The 23,223-nt window shown below is 33.6% G+C and overlaps 1 protein-coding gene across 3 annotated transcripts; it reads left to right on the top strand.

Annotated features, from left to right (window-relative positions):
* Positions 1 to 4,201: 4,201 nt before the first annotated feature.
* Positions 4,202 to 11,796, top strand: LOC127711383 (BTB/POZ domain-containing protein 6-like). 3 transcript variants are annotated; one of them, XM_052217413.1, is made up of 3 exons: positions 4,202 to 4,322; positions 8,829 to 9,087; positions 10,449 to 11,796. In XM_052217413.1, exons 1-3 carry the CDS (start codon positions 4,295 to 4,297, stop codon positions 11,476 to 11,478), a joined length of 1,317 nt encoding a protein of 438 aa, XP_052073373.1. In that variant the 5' UTR covers positions 4,202 to 4,294; the 3' UTR covers positions 11,479 to 11,796. The 3 variants fall into 3 exon arrangements, with proteins under 3 accessions (XP_052073373.1, XP_052073374.1, XP_052073375.1); XM_052217414.1 differs by lacking the exon at positions 4,202 to 4,322 and adding an exon at positions 6,735 to 6,831; XM_052217415.1 differs by lacking the exon at positions 4,202 to 4,322 and adding an exon at positions 6,738 to 6,788.
* Positions 11,797 to 23,223: the final 11,427 nt, after the last annotated feature.

Raw genomic sequence — 23,223 nt, 5'->3', positions numbered from 1 at the left:
GATCTCATGTGCTCCAGAAAGGTAAGCACATCCTGTTCGACATATGGCACCCGTCATGTTGCTCATATGTAAGTAAAAACTCAGTGGTAAGTCTAATTCGGTAGGTCAAATTCGGGAATTGTGGTTACAACAATGGGTCATGTCCGTCGTCATCTGTTAAACAGTCAACCAACTCGTGATAGCTACCTTAAAATTTTCGAAAGGAAGCTTTCAACTTCACCACTTGGAACTCTTGGTTTAATAGCTTCCTTGCATGTAAGTAGCCACCTCACTCAAGGAAATCATGATGCGAATGCAAGTGCTGAAATATCGTATCAACTGGGAGATATATACTCCATATGCAGGTTCTACTTGAATGATGCTACATAGAAATGGAAAGTTTACAACTGGGAAGTTGCAATCATCTCTTATGTAGGAGTTTTGTTCTCAACCGACCAAGTATGTTGCTATTGATGAATTTTGAATGACAGAAATGGTATCATTTTCACGATAACACGTGAGCTTCCGGGGGTTTCGCCCCCTACCCGAAGGTCCTCTGTCCTGAGGCCGCTGGGGCCTTCAAACCACTGGCCGAGGTTCAGGCGTATACACTTTTGAAAGGCCTTGCTACGCCACTGAGCGCCTGTGAAATATATCTTTGAGAAAAAAAATCAATCACGTGCAGACAATACACATTAGGGTGGTCCAAAAAAATATGCCAATACATGTTCCAGCAAAATGAAAGTTTTATAAGAATATATAAGTAAATTTATTTAAAATGGGCACATATATCACATCTAACAAAACAAATAAACCGAAAAGAAAGCTCTTACGAAAAGACTGCATGCAGCCATATGTATATAAAAAAAACACCATCATCCGGCAATTTGCCGTTTCAGAATCTAATGAATTCTGGGCAATATTTTCAAAAGCGTACACCAAAATATGTAATTGGTTTAAAACGTCATGTAAACAATGAAAAATCAACCAATGAAGTAACGCTGTTTTCATTTTGTGTACGAACAATGAGATTACCCATAGTCCTTTAGATTCTAAAAAGGTCAAATAGTCCACTAAAATATGCAGATATATATAGGCAAACAAAAAATTACACACATAATCATCAAATGGACTAAGAATATAAAAAAAATCAAATAAAAATAGCACACAAATTAAAAGTACATTCAAATTGTTGCACAAGTATAACGACTATATATTATGATTTGAAAACAAAACATTTACCCAGAGATCGCAGTCAGGAATTTTAAAAATCCACATCATGCATATGAAAGCACTCTGATAACTTTGGCATATAGCCAGATATGCATGTATATAGCAAATAAGCAGGTAGCGAAAAGTTAAACATATATATATATAAAAAAAACAATAATTCACAGAAGAAAGGCACCGCAGAAACACTTTTGATTGTCCCAAGTCAGGATCCCGTTATTCAGTGCGGGTTGTTCATTGTTGCTATGCGTCATATTTTTTTTCGTTTATTGTTTTGTAATAACTCAGGCCGTTTGTTTTTTTCTCTTGAATTGTTACACATTTTGTCAAGTCGGGGCCTTTTATACTCTGACTATACGATATGTGGTTTGCATTGTTTAAATAAGGCCGTGAAATGGCTTTTATTTGCTTGTCACATTGGCTTGCATATCCACAGCTTCTGATTTTATATTGAGGGTATATTTACTGTCCTTTTAATAGTACAATATCATAATGATAAAAACATTTTCACTCATTGAACCTTTATTGACAAAACATAGCCATCATTTTCGCCATGCTTTGTATATAACGTGAGTGACGATCTTTGCACGTGATTGTCTGATTTTTTTTCTCAAAGATATTTCACAGGCGCTCAGTGGCGTAGCAAGGCCTTTCAAAAGTGTACGCCTGAACCTCGGCCAGTGGTTTGAAGTCCTTTTGGTGGCGTGCACGTGTGCTTTGTAGAGGAAACTGGAGAAAATTTTTTATGAAATTTATGTGTTGGTGGATTCGGGAAAATATTATACGGAGATCTGCTCTGTGATTTTGCTCCATGTTTTGGTGCATTAAGCCTTAGCCGTGACTTCTTCCTGACCATGATAGTAACTGAAAAGGAAAACAAATCATGTTCAGGTACAAAAAAAATGCTTTTAGGATTTTTCTCTATTTCTAACATTAAAATGCACATTACTTAAAAAACTAAAATATGGGCCAAATGAAATACCCCGTACCTCTACATGCTCTAGTTTGTAATGAGTCATCAACAGAGTAGGTGTGTTTGAATAGAAAACTATCAGATAAAGACCGATTTATAGGCAAATCTATCCGTGTTTTGATAAATTCCTCACCCCATTGAGACGCACAATCTGACACCCCGAGCGACACATTACATTTCGATGAAAAATTAACTTTAAAACCAATAAATTTTGACTAAGAAGCAGTCCACTTGGTTAAATTCTATGATAGGAATTCATTTCTTTATAAGTCATACGTGGAAAAATCGTCAAAAATTGTACTTGTATTTGAAGTCTCAAAATCTGCAACGCGGAAAACTGGGGAGAGGTGTTTGAGAAGACGGAGCACTGGGAATGTCTGCTTGCTGGAAATAGATTATGGTTCGGTTCCTTCTGTGCAATACATTATTTGGAGCTAACAATTCTCAAAAAAGAAATTTTGATACTTTTACTTACCTTGATCGCCTTTTCTCCGCTCCAACACCGCCACCCCGTGTCAAACATAGCCAACACCCCGCATGTGGCTTTCTACACGATGTATATATAGGCTTTTTTATGTCTACATTCAGACCGGACGTGTTTGGGTATTTATACATTCCACACGGTCAAACGGGCGCCACAGTGGACCAGTCGTGTTGATCAGCGGTCCATCATTTTCGACTTATGATTCACGTCAGTTTTTTTTATTTGTTAAGTATATACAAAATATCTTTTGTCATCTATAATCAATCGAAACTGACAGACTAAACTGAATGGAAAAAACTTAATGCCATGAATGCCGTTTTGCCGCGGTTGCCCAACAACACAAGAGTTTTAAAAATATCCTTTATTAATAGGGCCATCATACTGCATGCATGTTTATAATAATTCTGTAAGGATGAAAAAGAAAATTAAAATCAATGGACTGACCATATAATTTTAAAATACGAACTATACGGTAATACCTAAAATGAAATTTACAGATATAATAGAATTGTGCGATATTCTCTTATTCACATTAGCCCGAATTTATCAAAGACACAAAGATCATACACCTCAACCATGACTACTCATTTTCACTGTCTTGACTGAGCACGGAGTAGCTTCTGTAGTAACAGGTGTCGACTATGGACTAGTTTCTAGAGTAACCGGACTAGTTTCTAGAGTAACAGGTATCGACTCCACTTTATAGCGGATATCAAATCGACCATACTTCTGTCTTCTTAAGAAGTCACCTTTCCAAACTAATATGTTTTAAATGATACATTTTTGAATTTGTACTCATTTTGAATTTGACAATATCCGAAGAATAAAAAAATATAACAATAGAATCCGGTATATAATCTGTTTTAAAATGACAGGTTTTTTATATTTCGACCTTAACTTGGCTTTCTTTCCTTTTTATGTTTTTTTCACAGCTTTCACCTGTTGAAATATCATTATTTCATAAAAACATGCGTGTCTTCAACCGATTTAATCCACCAAAATAAAGGAGGGTCTTGATGGGGTATATAGAAAAGCGAATAACGGGCAAAAAGTGCAGAGTAAAGGGGGGAAATATAAAGAATAGAGAAAAATGGACCAAAACAAATAAAGAATAGATAATAATGGGGTGCTTAAATACAAAGAATTGAGAATAATGGGCCAAATATTTAAAGAATAGAGGAAAATGGGCTACAAATTAACGAATACAGAAATGAAGGACACCCTATCCACACACTCATAGTTCCGATTTAAGTATTTAAATGTCCACATGTCAGTTATTGTTGGAAAAAGGTTATAAAGTAAACAAAGGCTAAAGAAACGCGATCAACTATTTTTCTTCTAATTGGCGTATTGCAGTTGATCAAACACGAGGACAATTTCAATTCAAATAAGAAATAAATACCTACTATATGTCAACTGATAGAAAAATGGGGTAATAATATAGAAAGATTTATACTTAAGACATTTAAAGAATGTTCAATTGAAGTATCTTTGTTCTTTCGGATTAAATCCTGGACTCAAACGCTATAAATAATATCTACCTTGTTTAAAAAGTTGACCTTAATGTTAAAGCAACATGTTACTTTATCATATAAATACACCGAGAACTCATGGCTTAGGAGTTTATAATGGCGACAGAATCCCCCAAAAAGGAAGGTAAGGACCCCTTTGGGGCCTATTTAAAATCCAGATAAGTTAGATTATATGATAGATTAACGTTAGCTTTTAACCTAGAATTATACACAATCAAGAACAGTAAATGCTATAGAAATTAAAAGAAAAGCATACGATGCTCAGTCCAGCACATAAAAGGGGGAGGTATGCATCAATGAGACACTGAGCAACACAACGACAAAAAAAAACATCTAGTGGGCCAACATATACAGTCTTCGACAAAAGAAAGGTATCCATACAATAAGTCAAGCTCTTCGTCTAAATCGTTCAAACTTATAAAAGATGTGAATAATTTAAATCAATCAGAAATAATCAACATGATAAAAAAAACCTGCCATCAACATTAAATTCTTCATACCTGTATAAAAAAGAAATTGACGAGGTACTTGACTTAGGATGCATATTTGAGGGTCTGGAAGGGGTTTACAGAATAGAGAATAATGTACCAAGAGTACAGAAAAAGGACAAAAAAAGAAAAATTTAGAAAAATAGGTCAAAATAATAAAGAATAGAGAAAAATTGGGTACTCAAATATAAAGAACAGAGAATAGTTAACAAAACGAACAAAGAATATAGAGAAATGGCCTAAACAATGAAAGAATACAGAAATTAAGGATCCCAACCAAGACCCTCATATATATATATATATTAACAGTAGAACAGGGCTAATAATTATTCTCGATCCGGCTTATGTATTACAAAATACCAGTTGCGTATCAAGGTAAAATATGATCCGTTAGAAGAAATTTCACTTAACGTGCAGTTTCTATATATTCCAAAAATTGGATCAGTCTAAGAGTATGTCGCAAATCAACCCATGAAATGTAGATATAACAGTTTTCGCCGGTTTTATGTAAAGAGATTTTAAATTTAGTTTTTGGTCGATTTATTGATATTTGTATCACGTAGTCTATACTTTCATTGAACAAGTAAATAAGTTCTTTATAGTCTTATGACAAGCAGATTGATTGATTTTCCGTCTCTTTTATTTAAAGATAACATATGAATTTTCTGCTTTCGACGGTTATATCGTCCCCCAACCCCTTTTTCATCAAAATGGATAAATAGTAAATAAAATAAGTAAGAAAAAAAAATATGAGATGAAAATAAAAAAAAGGTTAAAAATCTGTCTCCTATCATGCAAGTAATGTATTTACACTGCTAAAATCAAAATTTTGGCATGATCTTCAATACATATTTGAAAAAGAAAAATGTGAAAGATGTGATAGAAAAATATCGAATAAACATGGAAATATGGCGTATTGTGTACAGTGTGAAATGCATTTTTTCTTAATGATGCATTTACATCAAGGATTAAATAAACCGTTTGCTGTTTGTAATCGTGTTTCTGTACCAAACTAAATATGTCTCTTCAGTTATGATCGAAGCCAAAATATTTGAAAACCCAAAACTTAATACAGATAAAACCAGAAAGAACAAAACGAAAAGTCAAACCCGGGCAATGAATCAGAGCTATGCATTTTTCTATTGAAAGTGACACATAAACACAGATCAATATCTTTCCGTTTTGAACAATGCTTGCGACCATATATTTTTATGCCCCACTTAGGGGCATTATGTTTTTCGGTCTGTGCGTCCGTCCGTCCGTCTGTCCCGTTCAGGTTAAAGTTTTTGGTCAAGGTAGTTTTTTTTCAATCAACTTGAAACTTGGTACACATGTTCCCTATGATATGACCTTTCTAATTTTAATGCCAAATTATAGTTTTGACCCCAATTGCACGGTCAACTAGCTGAACATAGAAAATGATAATGTGAGTGGGGCATCCGTGTACTATGGACACATTCTTGTTTCTCTCTAATTGGATTTCCCTGGACTAAACACATACCCTTTAATAGTTCATAAACAAAAAGATGTAAACAATCCTATGTACGTTCCAGTATATACATTTTTTTTTAAATTGCTCAAATAAAAGAAAAAAAAAACATGATGAAATGATTTCCTGTATATATACACGCGAATGCTTCTAGTATATAGAATTTAAACAGATTAGGGTATTTTTGTAAACTCAAAAGAAGATGATTTTGATATACTTCACGTGTATTGGATTGTGTCTTGTTTGTTTACTATTGATCATCATGATAGACATTATTTTTAAAATCCAACTCTGAAGATAACAACTGTATACCGTTTGTACATGTTGTTCCTATAAGTTCGCTCTATTGACTATTCTTTTGTCTTAAAAAGTGTCGGGTCATGCAAATTGTTTTGTCATCAAGAGACAAATCTGACGTTTTGTTTTTGGGACTCGGAGCGCATACAACAGTCCGTTCGTAATATATCGATACTATCTGCAATAAGTACCTATATGGCTTAAAGTCAATAGGTTGTATATTTGTTGAACAAATTTAAACAATTGAGATACAAATTTAGTATATATAAATACATCATACCGCACTGAACTCTTAAAATTCGTCTACAAACACCGTGTAAGTGTGGACATATTTCTTTGTGTGTTAGGTATATCTAACGGTAAGAAATTATTGAACGACTCTAACAAAAATATAGGCAAATTCTGCTGTATAAAGAGGGGCGATGTTGAAGAAGGGTTGGATTTTTTCATTATGATTATTAATAGTTAATGGCGTTTTAATTTTAAAAGGTTTTGTTTATAATTTCACTTAAATAAAGGAAGTATGGTTATATCTCCCCTTAATTTCTTTCATTCACACTTTCAAAATCTGCCAGTTGTTAAAACCTACTTGAAATTGGATAAAAAAGTGTAAATAACAAACACTTAAAATAATATGTCGATCTGACGAGTCGAGCCATTTCAAGCTGTTCTTATGTTGTTCTGCTACACCACTGTCCCCGGTTGACAGCTGAGCGTTCTAAAACATGTTTAACCCTACCAAAATTTCTGTAATTCAGTGGTTGTCGTATCATCTTGGTAGCTTAAATGTTTTTCGTTTGTTGTTTATAGCATAAATCTGGCCGTTGTTTTTCACTTTTGAATTGTTTTTACATTTGTCATTTTACCTTTTATAGCTTACTATATGTTTTGCTCATGGTTAAAGGTCTAACAGTGCCTTATAGTTGCTTCCATCCTTTGGTATCTAGTGGATTGTCGTCTTATTGGCAATCGTATCACATCTCCTTATTTTGATATTTAAGATTTTACTACAATTTTACACATAATTAGTCATAAGATCAAAATGTAATTCTGCTCTATATATTAGTTGTTTTGATAAAATATTACAAATTTAAGATGAATTTACAATTTTACATGAATTTTCAAATTTTACTTGAATTTACAAATTTTGCATGAATTAAATTTTACACGAATTTACAAATTTTACATGAATTTAATTTTACATGAATTTATGATATCATGAATTAACAAATTTTACATGAATTTACAAATTTTACATGAATTTACAAATTTTACATGAATTTACATATCATGAGAATTAACAAGTTTTACATGAATTTACATGAATTTACAAATTTTACACGAATTTACAAATTTTACGCTAAAGAACATATCCTAAACCAACACGAATCAAATGATATCTGAAGAACAAAACAATGGTTTCACTCCAAATATAATTTTGGTTTTGGTTAAGAATATCCTTATTCATTTTTGCGTTAATTTCTCAGAATAGATTTTTTTTATCGATGAGACAACTATCAACCAAAGACACAAGGGCATGTTTGTAAACAACAATATATGACATTGTCCGGTCTTCAAAAAAAGCAAAACCTATACTGTATAGTCAGCAAAAAAGCTACGACCGGCATGACAAAATGTGAAACAATCCACTGGAGAAAATAAATAACCTTATACTAAAACATCAAACGAATAACAAATAAGACACACAGCAACCAACGGCAATTATTGATTAACAGGCTCCCGGCTTTGTACGGGCACACGCATAGGCATAAAAAGAATACGGCAGGGTTAAACAGGTTTGTGAGTGTTAAACTCTCCCCCTAACCTGGGACACAAATGGCAATGACGTGGATACTCTATAGCATACGAATATACACACCAGCTCGGCCATGGCATTGTTCTGCAAGGAACCACGCTTCACCAGTATGTTCTCGACTCAATTTTTTCAATTTTGATAATTTCTTGAACTCTAAATATGTTTAAACGAAAAGACATTGTTTAAATCAGTAGTAAAAGAAAAGCATATGTATATAACATGTCTAAAAAGATCTTATATAATGTCAGTAAATTCTTGATGTTAGGATTTTATTGTCCAGGGCTGTGAGACTACATTGAGAACGTTAACGTATCGATATCGAAGACGATGCAATCTATAATACACTAAAGGTATCTCGTTCTAAGATGTTTTTTTAATCGATATCTAAGTAGACGGTTGTTCCTTAATAATTCATAGTCTTACTTTTTATTGAATGTACTGGCTCATATTTCAGCAACCATTTACGTCAATATATATATTTCTACGTCAATACATTTTTCTCAGTCATTCATAAGTTTTGTAAAACTTCTTTTATTTTAGAGACCATGTCGCCTCCGTATGACTGGCAGGCGACCAAATGCCTCGCGGAGTGCAACAAGCATATGTTGGCCAATCAAATTGCCTGTGATGTTGGGTTTCTAGTTGGCGACGAGCAAGAACTTGTAATGGCACACAAATATGTCATGATAAGCCGCAGTTGCGTATTTTATGCCATGCTTCACGGACTAATGGCTGAAAACGCAGATGAATACATATCTATCCCAGACATCGACAAGGAGACATTTAAACAAATGTTAGAGTAAGTCTGGTCACGTGTGATAAACAAATGTTAGAGTAAGTCCGGTTACGTGTGATAAAACAAATGGTAATGTCTTGATAAGGATATGTTATACAATTATTTACTTTGATGAAGTTGATACAATGATTTATCAACCCCAGAGATATGTTATTCACCGAGGCCAACGGCCGAGGGTGAATGTTATATCTCTGGGGTTGATAAATCATTGTATCAACTGAAATCAAAAGTCAACAATTGTTTTATTATATGACTTTTTATCCTTCTCCAATTTTATAGTATTTGCACAAGACACTTTTAAAATTGCTCCAATTTTTTATACTAAATATATCATCTGCGTTTGCAGTTGCTAATTTTCATAAGTTGAAATATTCAATAAAGTTTACTAAAAAAATACACCGAAAACAAGAAGAAATTTTTGATAAAAGATTATGGTTAGATGAAATGACTTGGTAAATATTAAACACGAAAAAGAAACTGAAATATTAAAGAGACATGTATCAATTCATCGTATAAGTTGTAAGTTTAGTTTTCTGTGTTGTATTTTGTATACTGTTGTTTGTCTTTTGGTCTTTTTCTCTTTTTTTTTGCTATGGCGTTGACACTTTATTTTCGACTTATGAATTTAAATGACCCTTTGGTATCTTTCACTTCTCTTGTAAAACATTCTTAAAAAACAATTTTCGTCCTAATACACAAACTGTTGTAACAGCATGGCACATTACAAATTAGAGGCAATTGTAGTTAAACGATGTTCAAATCTCATAAATCCATTAAGAAGATACAAATCAAGGTAAAATACAAAAACTGAGAGAATCGAATGAACTCCAAAAGGAGCGAGATTTGGTGCGTCGACAGGGTAAGCGTCTCCTGCTACATAAGCATCACCCGACATGTGAAACCATACTCAGTGCAAATATCATATATAGTACGGAAAAGGACATAATCTACAATTGACCAATCAGATCATTATCCTGGTATCTACAAATCTAAGACTGCGAAAACATGTCGCTAGTGAGTTGAGACACCGACACATTGTATAGGACAAACAATTCGTGAAAGTGACCGTAACAGTTATACGTAGTATTTCTAACAGACAGATTTGCACTAAACAATGAGGCCCATCATGGGGGTGTCCAAGTAATCACATAATCACATTTTTTTTGCCAATATAATCACATAATCATTAATTATTTTTATAAACAAGATAATCAAATAATCAAAAATACAGTCCTAGATTATCAAATAATCAAATAATCATGAAATATTTGGTCTGATAATCAAATAATCACTATAAAAACGGCCAAGTTATCACATAATCGAAAATCCCATTAGGAGGATCAACAATGTCTTGTTTTTTTCAGGTTCATATATAGCGATGATGTAAAGATCGACACAAAGACAGCGGCTTCACTTTTATATGCAGCAAGAAAGTACGGCTTGAATGGTTTAGAAGATAAGTGTACAAGAGCACTTGAACATGGTATCCTTGGTGACAATGTATGTTTTATTTTAGACCAAGCCTATAAATTTGACAACGACGAACTAAAAAAGAAATGCTTGGATTTCATTTTCCACCAACCAAAGATAGTCCTAAAATCATCAAGCTTCTGTGATCTTGCACATCAATGTGTGTTTGAAATCATTAGTTCGAACGAACTTGATGCTGAGGAAGATGCAATATTCGAGGCGGTAATGCGGTGGTCTGAAATCGAATGTTTACGTCAGGAAATGATGAATTCATCTAAAAACCAAAGGAAAGTTCTTGGAAGATTAATGTATCAAGTTCGATTCCCACTTATGAACGAAGCGTTTTTCAATAAAACAGTTATACAGTCTGACTTATTAACAAGAGATGAAATTATACATCTACGAAATTTTTTTACAGGAAAGGAAAAACATTCAAAACATTTCATGACCACAAAACGCGTGACGGGCGAAAACTTAGTTCTTCATTGGCGTTTTGGACCGGTCAGTTGCATACACAACGAAGAAACTGCAATATCATTTTCATCGTCCATAGAAATACTAGTTGAAGGTGTTCGAGTAGACTGCAGTATTTTTGAAGATGAATTTTACGACGCAGATCTTTCTTTATTTGACGTTAATAATAAAGAAATGGCAAGAACTAAAAGAAGAATTGATGTCCGCAATAAATCGTCTTTAGTAAACGTTACTTTTCACGCTGCTCCTAAAATTGACAAGGGCTACAAGCATACGATCATTTTGAAAGTTCAGGGGTCACATGGTTACTATGGAGCAAGCGGAAGGTCAAATTTGCAATTACATGGTTCCGTTCCTACGTGTGTCAATCCTGAAGGGGACTTTACAAAAGTAATTATGCGTAAAGATCAAGTGCCAGCAATTCTCGTGAGACCTGTCATACGCAGCTGAAGTGGCATAGCTTCCATTGAAACAGTGAGGCAACAATCTCGCCAATTGTATGGCCAATCAAAATTAGAGGAAGATAACGAGGGTTAAAATATACAACGTTCCATTGTATAGTGTGGAGATGCAAATGGGAGTCAACATTGCTCCTCTATTCGCCAAAAAAAGAGAAAGAACCTACCAACGAGACAACAAGAGCGAGAGATAGAGAGAGAAAAAACACAGCATTTAATATTTAAAAATGGAAATCATTATTCCAGCTACAAATATTGAAATTTATGTTAATGTCATAAACTCCTCTTGTAAATAAATAATTTTATACGACCTTTCATGATAATGAATACCTACTAAATTAATTTTTATCCTGCATAAAAACTGTTTAAAGTATAGACTGGGGTACAGAAATATGGTCAACTGGATTTATCCGTCTGGCAGTAAAACACATGCAAGAGGATTGCTTTCGTTTACCGACAGGACCGGTCAGAATGGAGACGATAAATCCAATGCAGGTGTAGACAGATTTACACTCTTTCTGCATGGATAGTATTTCTATATCTTTTCAATATACCTTCTTTTCAAGTGACAGTCCAACTTTTCCGTCCGACATTCCGGACGATCCGTTTTGCAGGACCTGTTTACTGTATTTATTATTGATTTGTTATTGTTCTGAAAAAACATCAATAGTTTTCCTGTGTATAGAAAATCATGGTCTTCCCTTCACTTCTCCCATTCGACCGTAAAAGCCATGCTTGAGATGGGTGTCCGTTTGGCTGTGCGTGATATATAATTAAACAGATACGCTGGTCGGAATGTAGATGTCAAACCTATGGCTTGTGTAGGGAGAGTGTCATACTCTCTGCACGTTAAATAACCTTTGCAACAAGTCTTTCGTTGGTCTGTTGTAACGCAAAATTTTGCGCGCTGTCTAACATGCTCTCCATTTCCAGTTGCAGTTACATTCCTTGCCCTTTATCTAAGTCGTTACACTCTGTAGTACCCATCCATTGATTTTTGTTTTCATCCTGAATATGCATAATATATTTGTAAAATGTTAATGAACTTTAAGCAATCAATTATGGCATGGTATTGGTTGCAAAAATTTGATATTTTTCATTTAAATGCAATATTTTTCATTTATATGCAATATTTTTTCATTTATATGCAATATTTTTTCATTTGTATGGTATATTTTTTCATTTAAATGGTATATTTTTTCATTTATATGCAATATTTTTTATTTTAATGGTATAATTTTTCATTTATATGGTATATTTTTTCATTTAAATGCAATATTTTTTATTCAAATGGTATAATTTTTCATTCAAATGGTATAATTTTCATTCAAATGCAATAGTTTTTATTCAATTGGTATAAAATGTCATTTGAATGCAATATTTTTTATTCAATTGGTATAGTAGTTTTTTATTTATATGCAATAATTGCATTATGGGAAATTCTTTGACGTCATAAGGTCAAATTTGCAACAACGTTTGTGATTGGTCGGAAATTGTATGGATGTCTCCCCTTTCTTTCTAAACATGGGTGACCAAGAATTAAAAAACGCGTCAGAATATCGCCCCTCTAACTAAATCTAACGTTCGTGCGAGTCCTGCACTGGCTGTTAATGCCAATAATGGCCAGGACGAGCAAAAATGCGAGTGACAAGTAATAATAATTAATTTGACACACAACTTGTTCATGGATAGCGCTGAAACAGATGCCTGCGTGCATGGCAAAAACACCTCCAATGAAAACCTTTTCTGAAGAAACTCTCCTACAGTCTACACATTGAAATAAAAAAAAAATACATAGCTAGCCCCCCTCCCCCTTCTAAGTCCAGATACATGTAATCATGACGTTCTTTAGTGCTATATCATTTTTTACTTTTCTTGATCCTCAGAGACGTTGCAGGAAGGCACATGAAAAAAGAATAAAAAGCATCCAGGACGTTACAATTATTTGGACTAAGCCCCCTCTTTTTTACTACATGTAGAAAAAAATCACCTAATTACGACAGCAGAACTAGAAACCCACAAGTAGAGACATAAGCTGTTATACTCCGGAACTAATTCTTTAATAAAGACAATTCAGGATAAATTGGAACCAGTTACTAACCCATGTTACAACAATAGTCCTATGACATAGGACTTCACTATATGAGGCGTGAACTTCATATTTAATACTATCTATGATATGTGCTCTCATGTCTTATGCTGCAAATCATTTTACATTTAGGATTCGTTGCTGAGCTTTTTTTTACTGTTCTCGCCTCCGAATCCCTTAAATAGATTTTTTTTCAAGCCCCACAGTAGTTCAATAATTACTATATGTCTTTGCATAAATAAGTATGCAGGGCATATTTCAAAACATATTTTATCTTCAGGACTTTTAAATGATTTACTTTTCAATACTGCATTGGGAAGGGGGTATACAAGTTTATTTTGTGACACATTATATAATATAATTAGGTATCCAACAAATTATATGATTGTACGTTTAGCTATTATCTAGACCCGTACACAATGTATATAATTAGACACATTTAACAGGGGCGGATCCAAAACCTCGGTGTCTAGAAAGGGGGGGGGAGTAGGTTCAAATTTAGATATTTGTATAGAGATGTATATATGCGAGTATTGGCAGTAATGGTTATGGTGTGTGTGTGAGGGTAGGGGGTTTCAGATCAAAGATCGTTTCTATAATTCTATATCTTTTAGTTTTTACCATTTCACTCTATTCTTTATCCTTTGATCTCTATTATATTTGTTCTAAACATGCGTGACATATTTGCCACTGGACATAAGGCAACCAAAAGTCAATCAACGTATTCTGTATATTTCATCATTTCTTTATTATGTTTTCTATAGGTTTGGTTCCGCCCCTTATCTATTTTTTTGCAAATTAGGGACGACATCAAAAGTTAAATGTAGGATAAAAAAAAAAAAATTCATATAGTTTTTTTCACTGACCCCCTACCCACCCACCCCCCCCCCCCCTCCCCCCATATCAGTGGGACGCGTTTTTTTTTTTGTTCTTCGGAAGTGAGCCAGAAGAAGTCCATTTCTGTTTTTTTTTTGCATTGGGAAGATCTTCTGGCTCTCTTCCACCTCTTCTTTTTTGATAGGTTGACGGCAGAGGCACATAACAAACATGGCGTCGTTTAGTCTAAATGAAATTAATAAATTTATGAATGCAGATATATTAGAATGTGAGCTGTTTTATAAACGTTTTATGGTATGACAGCCTTAGTAGGACATCCCTGTAGGACAATAAGCTGGATAAATATAAGAACTACACGGACAACAACAGTTAAGGGACGATTATTTGATATTCTAGGGAAGGGATTTTGATTGATTGGTGTTTTACGCTACTTTCAACACTATTATTCCGTGGTGCTCAGTTTAAATTTATAGATGAAGGATGGGGAAGGGGAGAGGGGGCATTATTATTCATTTCAATCTGTCGCTAATCATGCCTATTTTTCAGCTCTTACCAGGCAACCATATTCATATATGAAATCCTTCTGTCCCCCGACCCAACAAATAAATAAATATCAAATGGGTTTCCTCTAATTTAACACAAGTTTAAATTGATTGATTGTTTGTTGCTAATTTTAACGCCCAGTGAAAATTATTTCATGCTTGTTCAGGAAAACACGAGTTTAGAAGTCACGTATATAATATAAAAATGAAGAGATGGAATATGATTGCTAATAAGGCAACTTTCCACCGGAGTTCAAATATGAAGTGGATGTAAGCAATTATAGATAAGATAAGATAAGAAAAATTTATTTTAATTCGGTTTACATGAAATACTACAAACATGAGCTCTGTAGAGCTTTTTGCCGTCATGTAGACAAATGATTTTTGTAGACAATCGTAAGGCCTTCAACAATGACAAAAACCTGATACTGTAAAGTCGTCTATAAAAGGCCCTACATTAAAAGTGTGACTGACAATTCAAACGAAAAAACTAACAGCCTAATTATACATAACAAAACAATTTACAAAATATCAAATATGAGTCGAGACAGGAACCAACGACAACCATTAAACTACAGGCTCCATCCCTGGGACAGGCAAATAAAGAATATGGCAGGGTGGATATAAAAACGAAGATGTGGTATGATTGCATATGAGACAACTCTCCACAAGAGATCAAATGACACAGAAATCAACATCTATAAGTCACCGTACGGCCTTCGACAATAAGCAAAGCCTACACCGCATAGTCAGCTATAATAGACACCGAAATCAAAAATGTAAAACAATGCAATCGAGAAAACTAACGGCCGAATTAATGTACAAAAAAATGAACGAAACACAAATATGTATAACAAAGCAACAAACGGCAACCACTGAGTTACAGGCTCCTAACTTGGGACAAGCACATACATACAGAATGTGGCGGGGTTAAACATGTTAGCGGGATCCCAATCCTCCCCCTAATCTGGGACAGCGGTGTAACAGTATAACAACATGTTTGTGAGCAACCCATCCCGAAGCTGGGACAGTGGTGTAACGGTACAATAAAATAACAACCTGCACAAATCAGCAAATTACTCAAAAGATCGGTAGGAGACACACACAAAAACTAACATTAAGACAATAGACACAAAACACCGACATAAGAGTATTTGCAATTACTGGAAGTTTGCTCAAACCTAATTACAACTGGTACTGAAATAAATCTTGTTCTCCCAGACCGAGTTATCAATCAGTACACAACGCGCGGCAAAGGATTTATTAAAAAAAGAAAACAGTCTGAGAAACGTCTGGTTTACGTTGAATATACATATAAGAAGATGTGGTATGAGTGCCGATGAGACAACTCTCCATCAAAGTCATAATTTGTAAATCGGTAAACCATTAAAGGTCAACGTACGGTCTTCAACACGGAGCCTTGGCTCAAACCGAACAGCAAGCTATAAAGGGCCCCCAAAAATTAGTAGTGTAAAACCATTCAAACGGGAAAACCAACGGTGTCTAATCTATTTAAAAACCCGATATACTTGCATATAAATCCATATACAATGAAACGGTTTTTGAAAAGCGGACCGAACGTTTTGACCATCGAAATTTTGCAATAGAAATACTAGTTATGACCACAAGATTTTAACAGCCAGTGCAGGACTCGCACGAACGTTAGATTCAGTTAGAGGGGCGATATTCTGACGCGTTTTTTAATTCTTGGTCACCCATGTTTAGAAAGAAAGGGGAGAAATCCAAACAATTTCCGACCAATCACAAACGTTGTTGCAAATTTGACCTTATGACGTCAAAGAATTTCCCATAATGCAATTATTGCATATAAATAAAAAACTAATATACCAATTGAATAAAAAATATTGCATTCAAATGACATTTTATACCAATTGAATAAAAACTATTGCATTTGAATGAAAATTATACCATTTGAATGAAAAATTATACCATTTGAATGAAAAAATATACCATTTGAATAAAAAATATTGCATTTAAATGAAAAAATATACCATATAAATGAAAAATTATACCATTAAAATAAAAAATATTGCATATAAATGAAAAAATATACCATTTAAATGAAAAAATATACCATACAAATGAAAAAATATTGCATATAAATGAAAAAATATTGCATATAAATGAAAAAATATACCAATTAAATGAAAAATATTGCATTTAAATGAAAAATATCAAATTTTTGCAACCAATACCATGCCATACTTTTCAAAAACCGTTTCATTGTATATGGATTTATATGCAAGTATATCGGGTTTTTAAATAGATTAGACACCGTTGGTTTTCCCGTTTGAATGGTTTTACACTACTAATTTTTGGGGGCCCTTTATAGCTTGCTGTTCGGTTTGAGCCAAGGCTCCGTGTTGAAGACCGTACGTTGACCTTTAATGGTTTACCGATTTACAAATTATGACTTTGATGGAGAGTTGTCTCATCGGCACTCATACCACATCTTCTTATATGTATATTCAACGTAAACCAGACGTTTCTCAGACTGTTTTCTTTTTTTAATAAATCCTTTGCCGCGCGTTGTGTACTGATTGATAACTCGGTCTGGGAGAACAAGATTTATTTCAGTACCAGTTGTAATTAGGTTTGAGCAAACTTCCAGTAATTGCAAATACTCTTATGTCGGTGTTTTGTGTCTATTGTCTTAATGTTAGTTTTTGTGTGTGTCTCCTACCGATCTTTTGAGTAATTTGCTGATTTGTGCAGGTTGTTATTTTATTGTACCGTTACACCACTGTCCCAGCTTCGGGATGGGTTGCTCACAAACATGTTGTTATACTGTTACACCGCTGTCCCAGATTAGGGGGAGGATTGGGATCCCGCTAACATGTTTAACCCCGCCACATTCTGTATGTATGTGCTTGTCCCAAGTTAGGAGCCTGTAACTCAGTGGTTGCCGTTTGTTGCTTTGTTATACATATTTGTGTTTCGTTCATTTTTTTGTACATTAATTCGGCCGTTAGTTTTCTCGATTGCATTGTTTTACATTTTTGATTTCGGGGTCTATTATAGCTGACTATGCGGTGTAGGCTTTGCTTATTGTCGAAGGCCGTACGGTGACTTATAGATGTTGATTTCTGTGTCATTTGATCTCTTGTGGAGAGTTGTCTCATATGCAATCATACCACATCTTCGTTTTTATATCCACCCTGCCATATTCTTTATTTGCCTGTCCCAGGGATGGAGCCTGTAGTTTAATGGTTGTCGTTGGTTCCTGTCTCGACTCATATTTGATATTTTGTAAATTGTTTTGTTATGTATAATTAGGCTGTTAGTTTTTTCGTTTGAATTGTCAGTCACACTTTTAATGTAGGGCCTTTTATAGACGACTTTACAGTATCAGGTTTTTGTCATTGTTGAAGGCCTTACGATTGTCTACAAAAATCATTTGTCTACATGACGGCAAAAAGCTCTACAGAGCTCATGTTTGTAGTATTTCATGTAAACCGAATTAAAATAAATTTTTCTTATCTTATCTTATCTATAATTGCTTACATCCACTTCATATTTGAACTCCGGTGGAAAGTTGCCTTATTAGCAATCATATTCCATCTCTTCATTTTTATATTATATACGTGACTTCTAAACTCGTGGTTTCCTGAACAAGCATGAAATAATTTTCACTGGGCGTTAAAATTAGCAACAAACAATCAATCAATTTAAACTTGTGTTAAATTAGAGGAAACCCATTTGATATTTATTTATTTGTTGGGTCGGGGGACAGAAGGATTTCATATATGAATATGGTTGCCTGGTAAGAGCTGAAAAATAGGCATGATTAGCGACAGATTGAAATGAATAATAATGCCCCCTCTCCCCTTCCCCATCCTTCATCTATAAATTTAAACTGAGCACCACGGAATAATAGTGTTGAAAGTAGCGTAAAACACCAATCAATCAAAATCCCTTCCCTAGAATATCAAATAATCGTCCCTTAACTGTTGTTGTCCGTGTAGTTCTTATATTTATCCAGCTTATTGTCCTACAGGGATGTCCTACTAAGGCTGTCATACCATAAAACGTTTATAAAACAGCTCACATTCTAATATATCTGCATTCATAAATTTATTAATTTCATTTAGACTAAACGACGCCATGTTTGTTATGTGCCTCTGCCGTCAACCTATCAAAAAAGAAGAGGTGGAAGAGAGCCAGAAGATCTTCCCAATGCAAAAAAAAAAACAGAAATGGACTTCTTCTGGCTCACTTCCGAAGAACAAAAAAAAAAAACGCGTCCCACTGATATGGGGGGGGGGGGGGGGGGTGGGGGGGGTGGGTGGGTAGGGGGTCAGTGAAAAAAACTATATGAATTTTTTTTTTTTTATCCTACATTTAACTTTTGATGTCGTCCCTAATTTGCAAAAAAATAGATAAGGGGCGGAACCAAACCTATAGAAAACATAATAAAGAAATGATGAAATATACAGAATACGTTGATTGACTTTTGGTTGCCTTATGTCCAGTGGCAAATATGTCACGCATGTTTAGAACAAATATAATAGAGATCAAAGGATAAAGAATAGAGTGAAATGGTAAAAACTAAAAGATATAGAATTATAGAAACGATCTTTGATCTGAAACCCCCTACCCTCACACACACACCATAACCATTACTGCCAATACTCGCATATATACATCTCTATACAAATATCTAAATTTGAACCTACTCCCCCCCCCCCCCCCCCCCTTTTCTAGACACCGAGGTTTTGGATCCGCCCCTGTTAAATGTGTCTAATTATATACATTGTGTACGGGTCTAGATAATAGCTAAACGTACAATCATATAATTTGTTGGATACCTAATTATATTATATAATGTGTCACAAAATAAACTTGTATACCCCCTTCCCAATGCAGTATTGAAAAGTAAATCATTTAAAAGTCCTGAAGATAAAATATGTTTTGAAATATGCCCTGCATACTTATTTATGCAAAGACATATAGTAATTATTGAACTACTGTGGGGCTTGAAAAAAAATCTATTTAAGGGATTCGGAGGCGAGAACAGTAAAAAAAAGCTCAGCAACGAATCCTAAATGTAAAATGATTTGCAGCATAAGACATGAGAGCACATATCATAGATAGTATTAAATATGAAGTTCACGCCTCATATAGTGAAGTCCTCCTATGTCAAAGGACAATTGTTGTAACATGGGTTAGTAACTGGTTCCAATTTATCCTGAATTGTCTTTATTAAAGAATTAGTTCCGGAGTATAACAGCTTATGTCTCTACTTGTGGGTTTCTAGTTCTGCTGTCGTAATTAGGTGATTTTTTTTCTACATGTAGTAAAAAAGAGGGGGCTTAGTCCAAATAATTGTAACGTCCTGGATGCTTTTTATTCTTTTTTCATGTGCCTTCCTGCAACGTCTCTGAGGATCAAGAAAAGTAAAAAATGATATAGCACTAAAGAACGTCATGATTACATGTATCTGGACTTAGAAGGGGAGGGGGGCTAGCTATGTATTTTTTTTTTATTTCAATGTGTAGACTGTAGAAGAGTTTCTTCAGAAAAGGTTTTCATTGGAGGTGTTTTTGCCATGCACGCAAGCATCTGTTTCAGCGCTATCCATGAACAAGTTGTGTGTCAAATTAATTATTATTACTTGTCACTCGCATTTTTTGCTCGTCCTGGCCATTATTGGCATTAACAGGCAGTGCAGGACTCGCACGAACGTTAGATTTAGTTAGAGGGGCGATATTCTGACGCGTTTTTTAATTCTTGGTCACCCATGTTTAGAAAGAAAGGGGAGACATCCAAACAATTTCCGACCAATCACAAACGTTGTTGCAAATTTGACCTTATGACGTCAAAGAATTTCCCATAATGCAATTATTGCATATAAATAAAAAACTACTATACCAATTGAATAAAAAATATTGCATTCAAATGACATTTTATACCAATTGAATAAAAACTATTGCATTTGAATGAAAATTATACCATTTGAATGAAAAATTATACCATTTGAATGAAAAATTATACCATTTGAATGAAAAATTATACCATTTGAATAAAAAATATTGCATTTAAATGAAAAAAATATACCATATAAATGAAAAATTATACCATTAAAATAAAAAATATTGCATATAAATGAAAAAATATACCATTTAAATGAAAAAATATACCATACAAATGAAAAAATATTGCATATAAATGAAAAAATATTGCATATAAATGAAAAAATATACCAATTAAATGAAAAATATTGCATTTAAATGAAAAATATCAAATTTTTGCAACCAATACCATGCCATAGAAAAGTGGACCGAACGTTTTGACCATCGAAATTTTGCAATAGAAATACTACTAGTAGTTATGACCACAAGATTTTAACAGCCAGTGCAGGACTCGCACGAACGTTAGATTTAGTTAGAGGGGCGATATTCTGACGCGTTTTTTAATTCTTGGTCACCCATGTTTAGAAAGAAAGGGGAGAAATCCAAACAATTTCCGACCAATCACAAACGTTGTTGCAAATTTGACCTTATGACGTCAAAGAATTTCCCATAATGCAATTATTGCATATAAATAAAAAAACTACTATACCAATTGAATAAAAAATATTGCATTCAAATGACATTTTATACCAATTGAATAAAAACTATTGCATTTGAATGAAAATTATACCATTTGAATGAAAAATTATACCATTTGAATGAAAAATTATACCATTTGAATAAAAAATATTGCATTTAAATGAAAAAATATACCATATAAATGAAAAATTATACCATTAAAATAAAAAATATTGCATATAAATGAAAAAATATACCATTTAAATGAAAAAATATACCATACAAATGAAAAATATTGCATATAAATGAAAAAATATTGCATATAAATGAAAAAATATACCAATTAAATGAAAAATATTGCATTTAAATGAAAAATATCAAATTTTTGCAACCAATACCATGCCATAATCAATCAATCAATCAATCAAGCCTGTATAAAATTCTGACTTTTTTTAATGAAGAAAACTTGTTTGCGATGCCGGTTTCGCCCTTGAACCACCAGGAGCTTAAACCATCTACTACCAAGGCGCATTGCGGTCTTTGAACAACACCAGTAAGTCCTTGTCTCAAATCTTTGTATAAATAAAGACCAAGCTACGCCAATGTCAAACCAAAATACATGTTTTTGAACAATGAAAACTCGGTCAGTAGGTGAAACGATTGCATCATAGAAGTAAACGAGAGTAGCAAATATATATAGAAGATGATCTCACGTGGGTAATCTGTTGATTTGTGTATCATTAATTCGTAGCTTTTATTAGATGCTTGATTTCCAGTGGAAAATAATTTAAGAAGTGAACATCAGGTTTCTACAAAATATATAAATAGATTAATTAATTAAAAAATTATATATAATAGATAACAATATGAATTAGAAATGAATAAATAAAATGATGAATTAACTATAGGCTCTAAAGAGCTTGTGTCGCTCGCCAAGGTATATGTGAATCTTCAATAATGGACACTCTCCGACATTGTGGACTAGAATAGAATTCATGACAAAATTATCTTTTTTGTTGATCTTGTATTGCTGATCATTTTTCAGTTTACAGTTTCTTAGACCTTAGTTTTTGCCCAAAATACAAAAAAGGCAAAATAATCGTCATTTAAGGGAAATCACAACAATATTTCTACTAACGATCTCGGCAAAATTTTACTTATTTGTAGATCTTGTCTTGCTGGTCATTTTTGGTATTCAAAGAGTCTGATCTTTTATAGTTTTCAAGATAATAGGTAAAAACGCTAAATATTGGTAAAGATCTTGTCGTGATGATTATTTTTGCTTTTTAAGTTTCTCTCTATCTATTATAGCATTTAAGATATGACAAAAGAGGAAGAAAATTAATAAAAAAAACTCATTAAAGGGCAATAACTCCAGTAAGGAGTCGACTGACGATTTCGACCATTTGACTTATTTTTAGATCTTCTCTTGCTGATCATTTTTGTTTTTAAAGTTTCTAAAGTATTTAAGATATTAAGCAAAAACGCAAAAAAGTGATAAAAATCGTCATTAAAGGGAAATAACTCCAATAAAGAGTCGTCTGACGATTTCCACCATGTTACATCATTTGTAGATATCGTCTTGCTGATCAATTTTGCTTTTAAAGTTTCTTTCTATCTATCTAGTTTTAAAATAATAGGCAAATATGAAAAAATTGTAAAATTCGTAAGGTAGGGACAATAACTCCTATAAGCTTAAATGAACAATAGTTAGATCT

This window comes from Mytilus californianus, unplaced genomic scaffold, assembly GCF_021869535.1.
Source record: "Mytilus californianus isolate M0D057914Y unplaced genomic scaffold, xbMytCali1.0.p SCAF_8, whole genome shotgun sequence".
In the NCBI taxonomy this organism is placed as follows: Eukaryota; Metazoa; Mollusca; class Bivalvia; order Mytilida; family Mytilidae; genus Mytilus; species Mytilus californianus.
Note: the sequence above shows the minus strand (reverse complement) of the source record. Positions and strands in the feature narration are given on the sequence as shown.

Coding starts and splice junctions, on each gene's coding strand:
- LOC127711383 (XM_052217413.1), top strand. CDS start 4,295: ATGGCGACAGAATCCCCCAAAAAGGAAG. Junction 4,323..8,828: donor AGAATCCCCCAAAAAGGAAG/GTAAGGACCCCT, acceptor CTTTTATTTTAG/AGACCATGTCGCCTCCGTAT. Junction 9,088..10,448: donor ACATTTAAACAAATGTTAGA/GTAAGTCTGGTC, acceptor TGTTTTTTTCAG/GTTCATATATAGCGATGATG.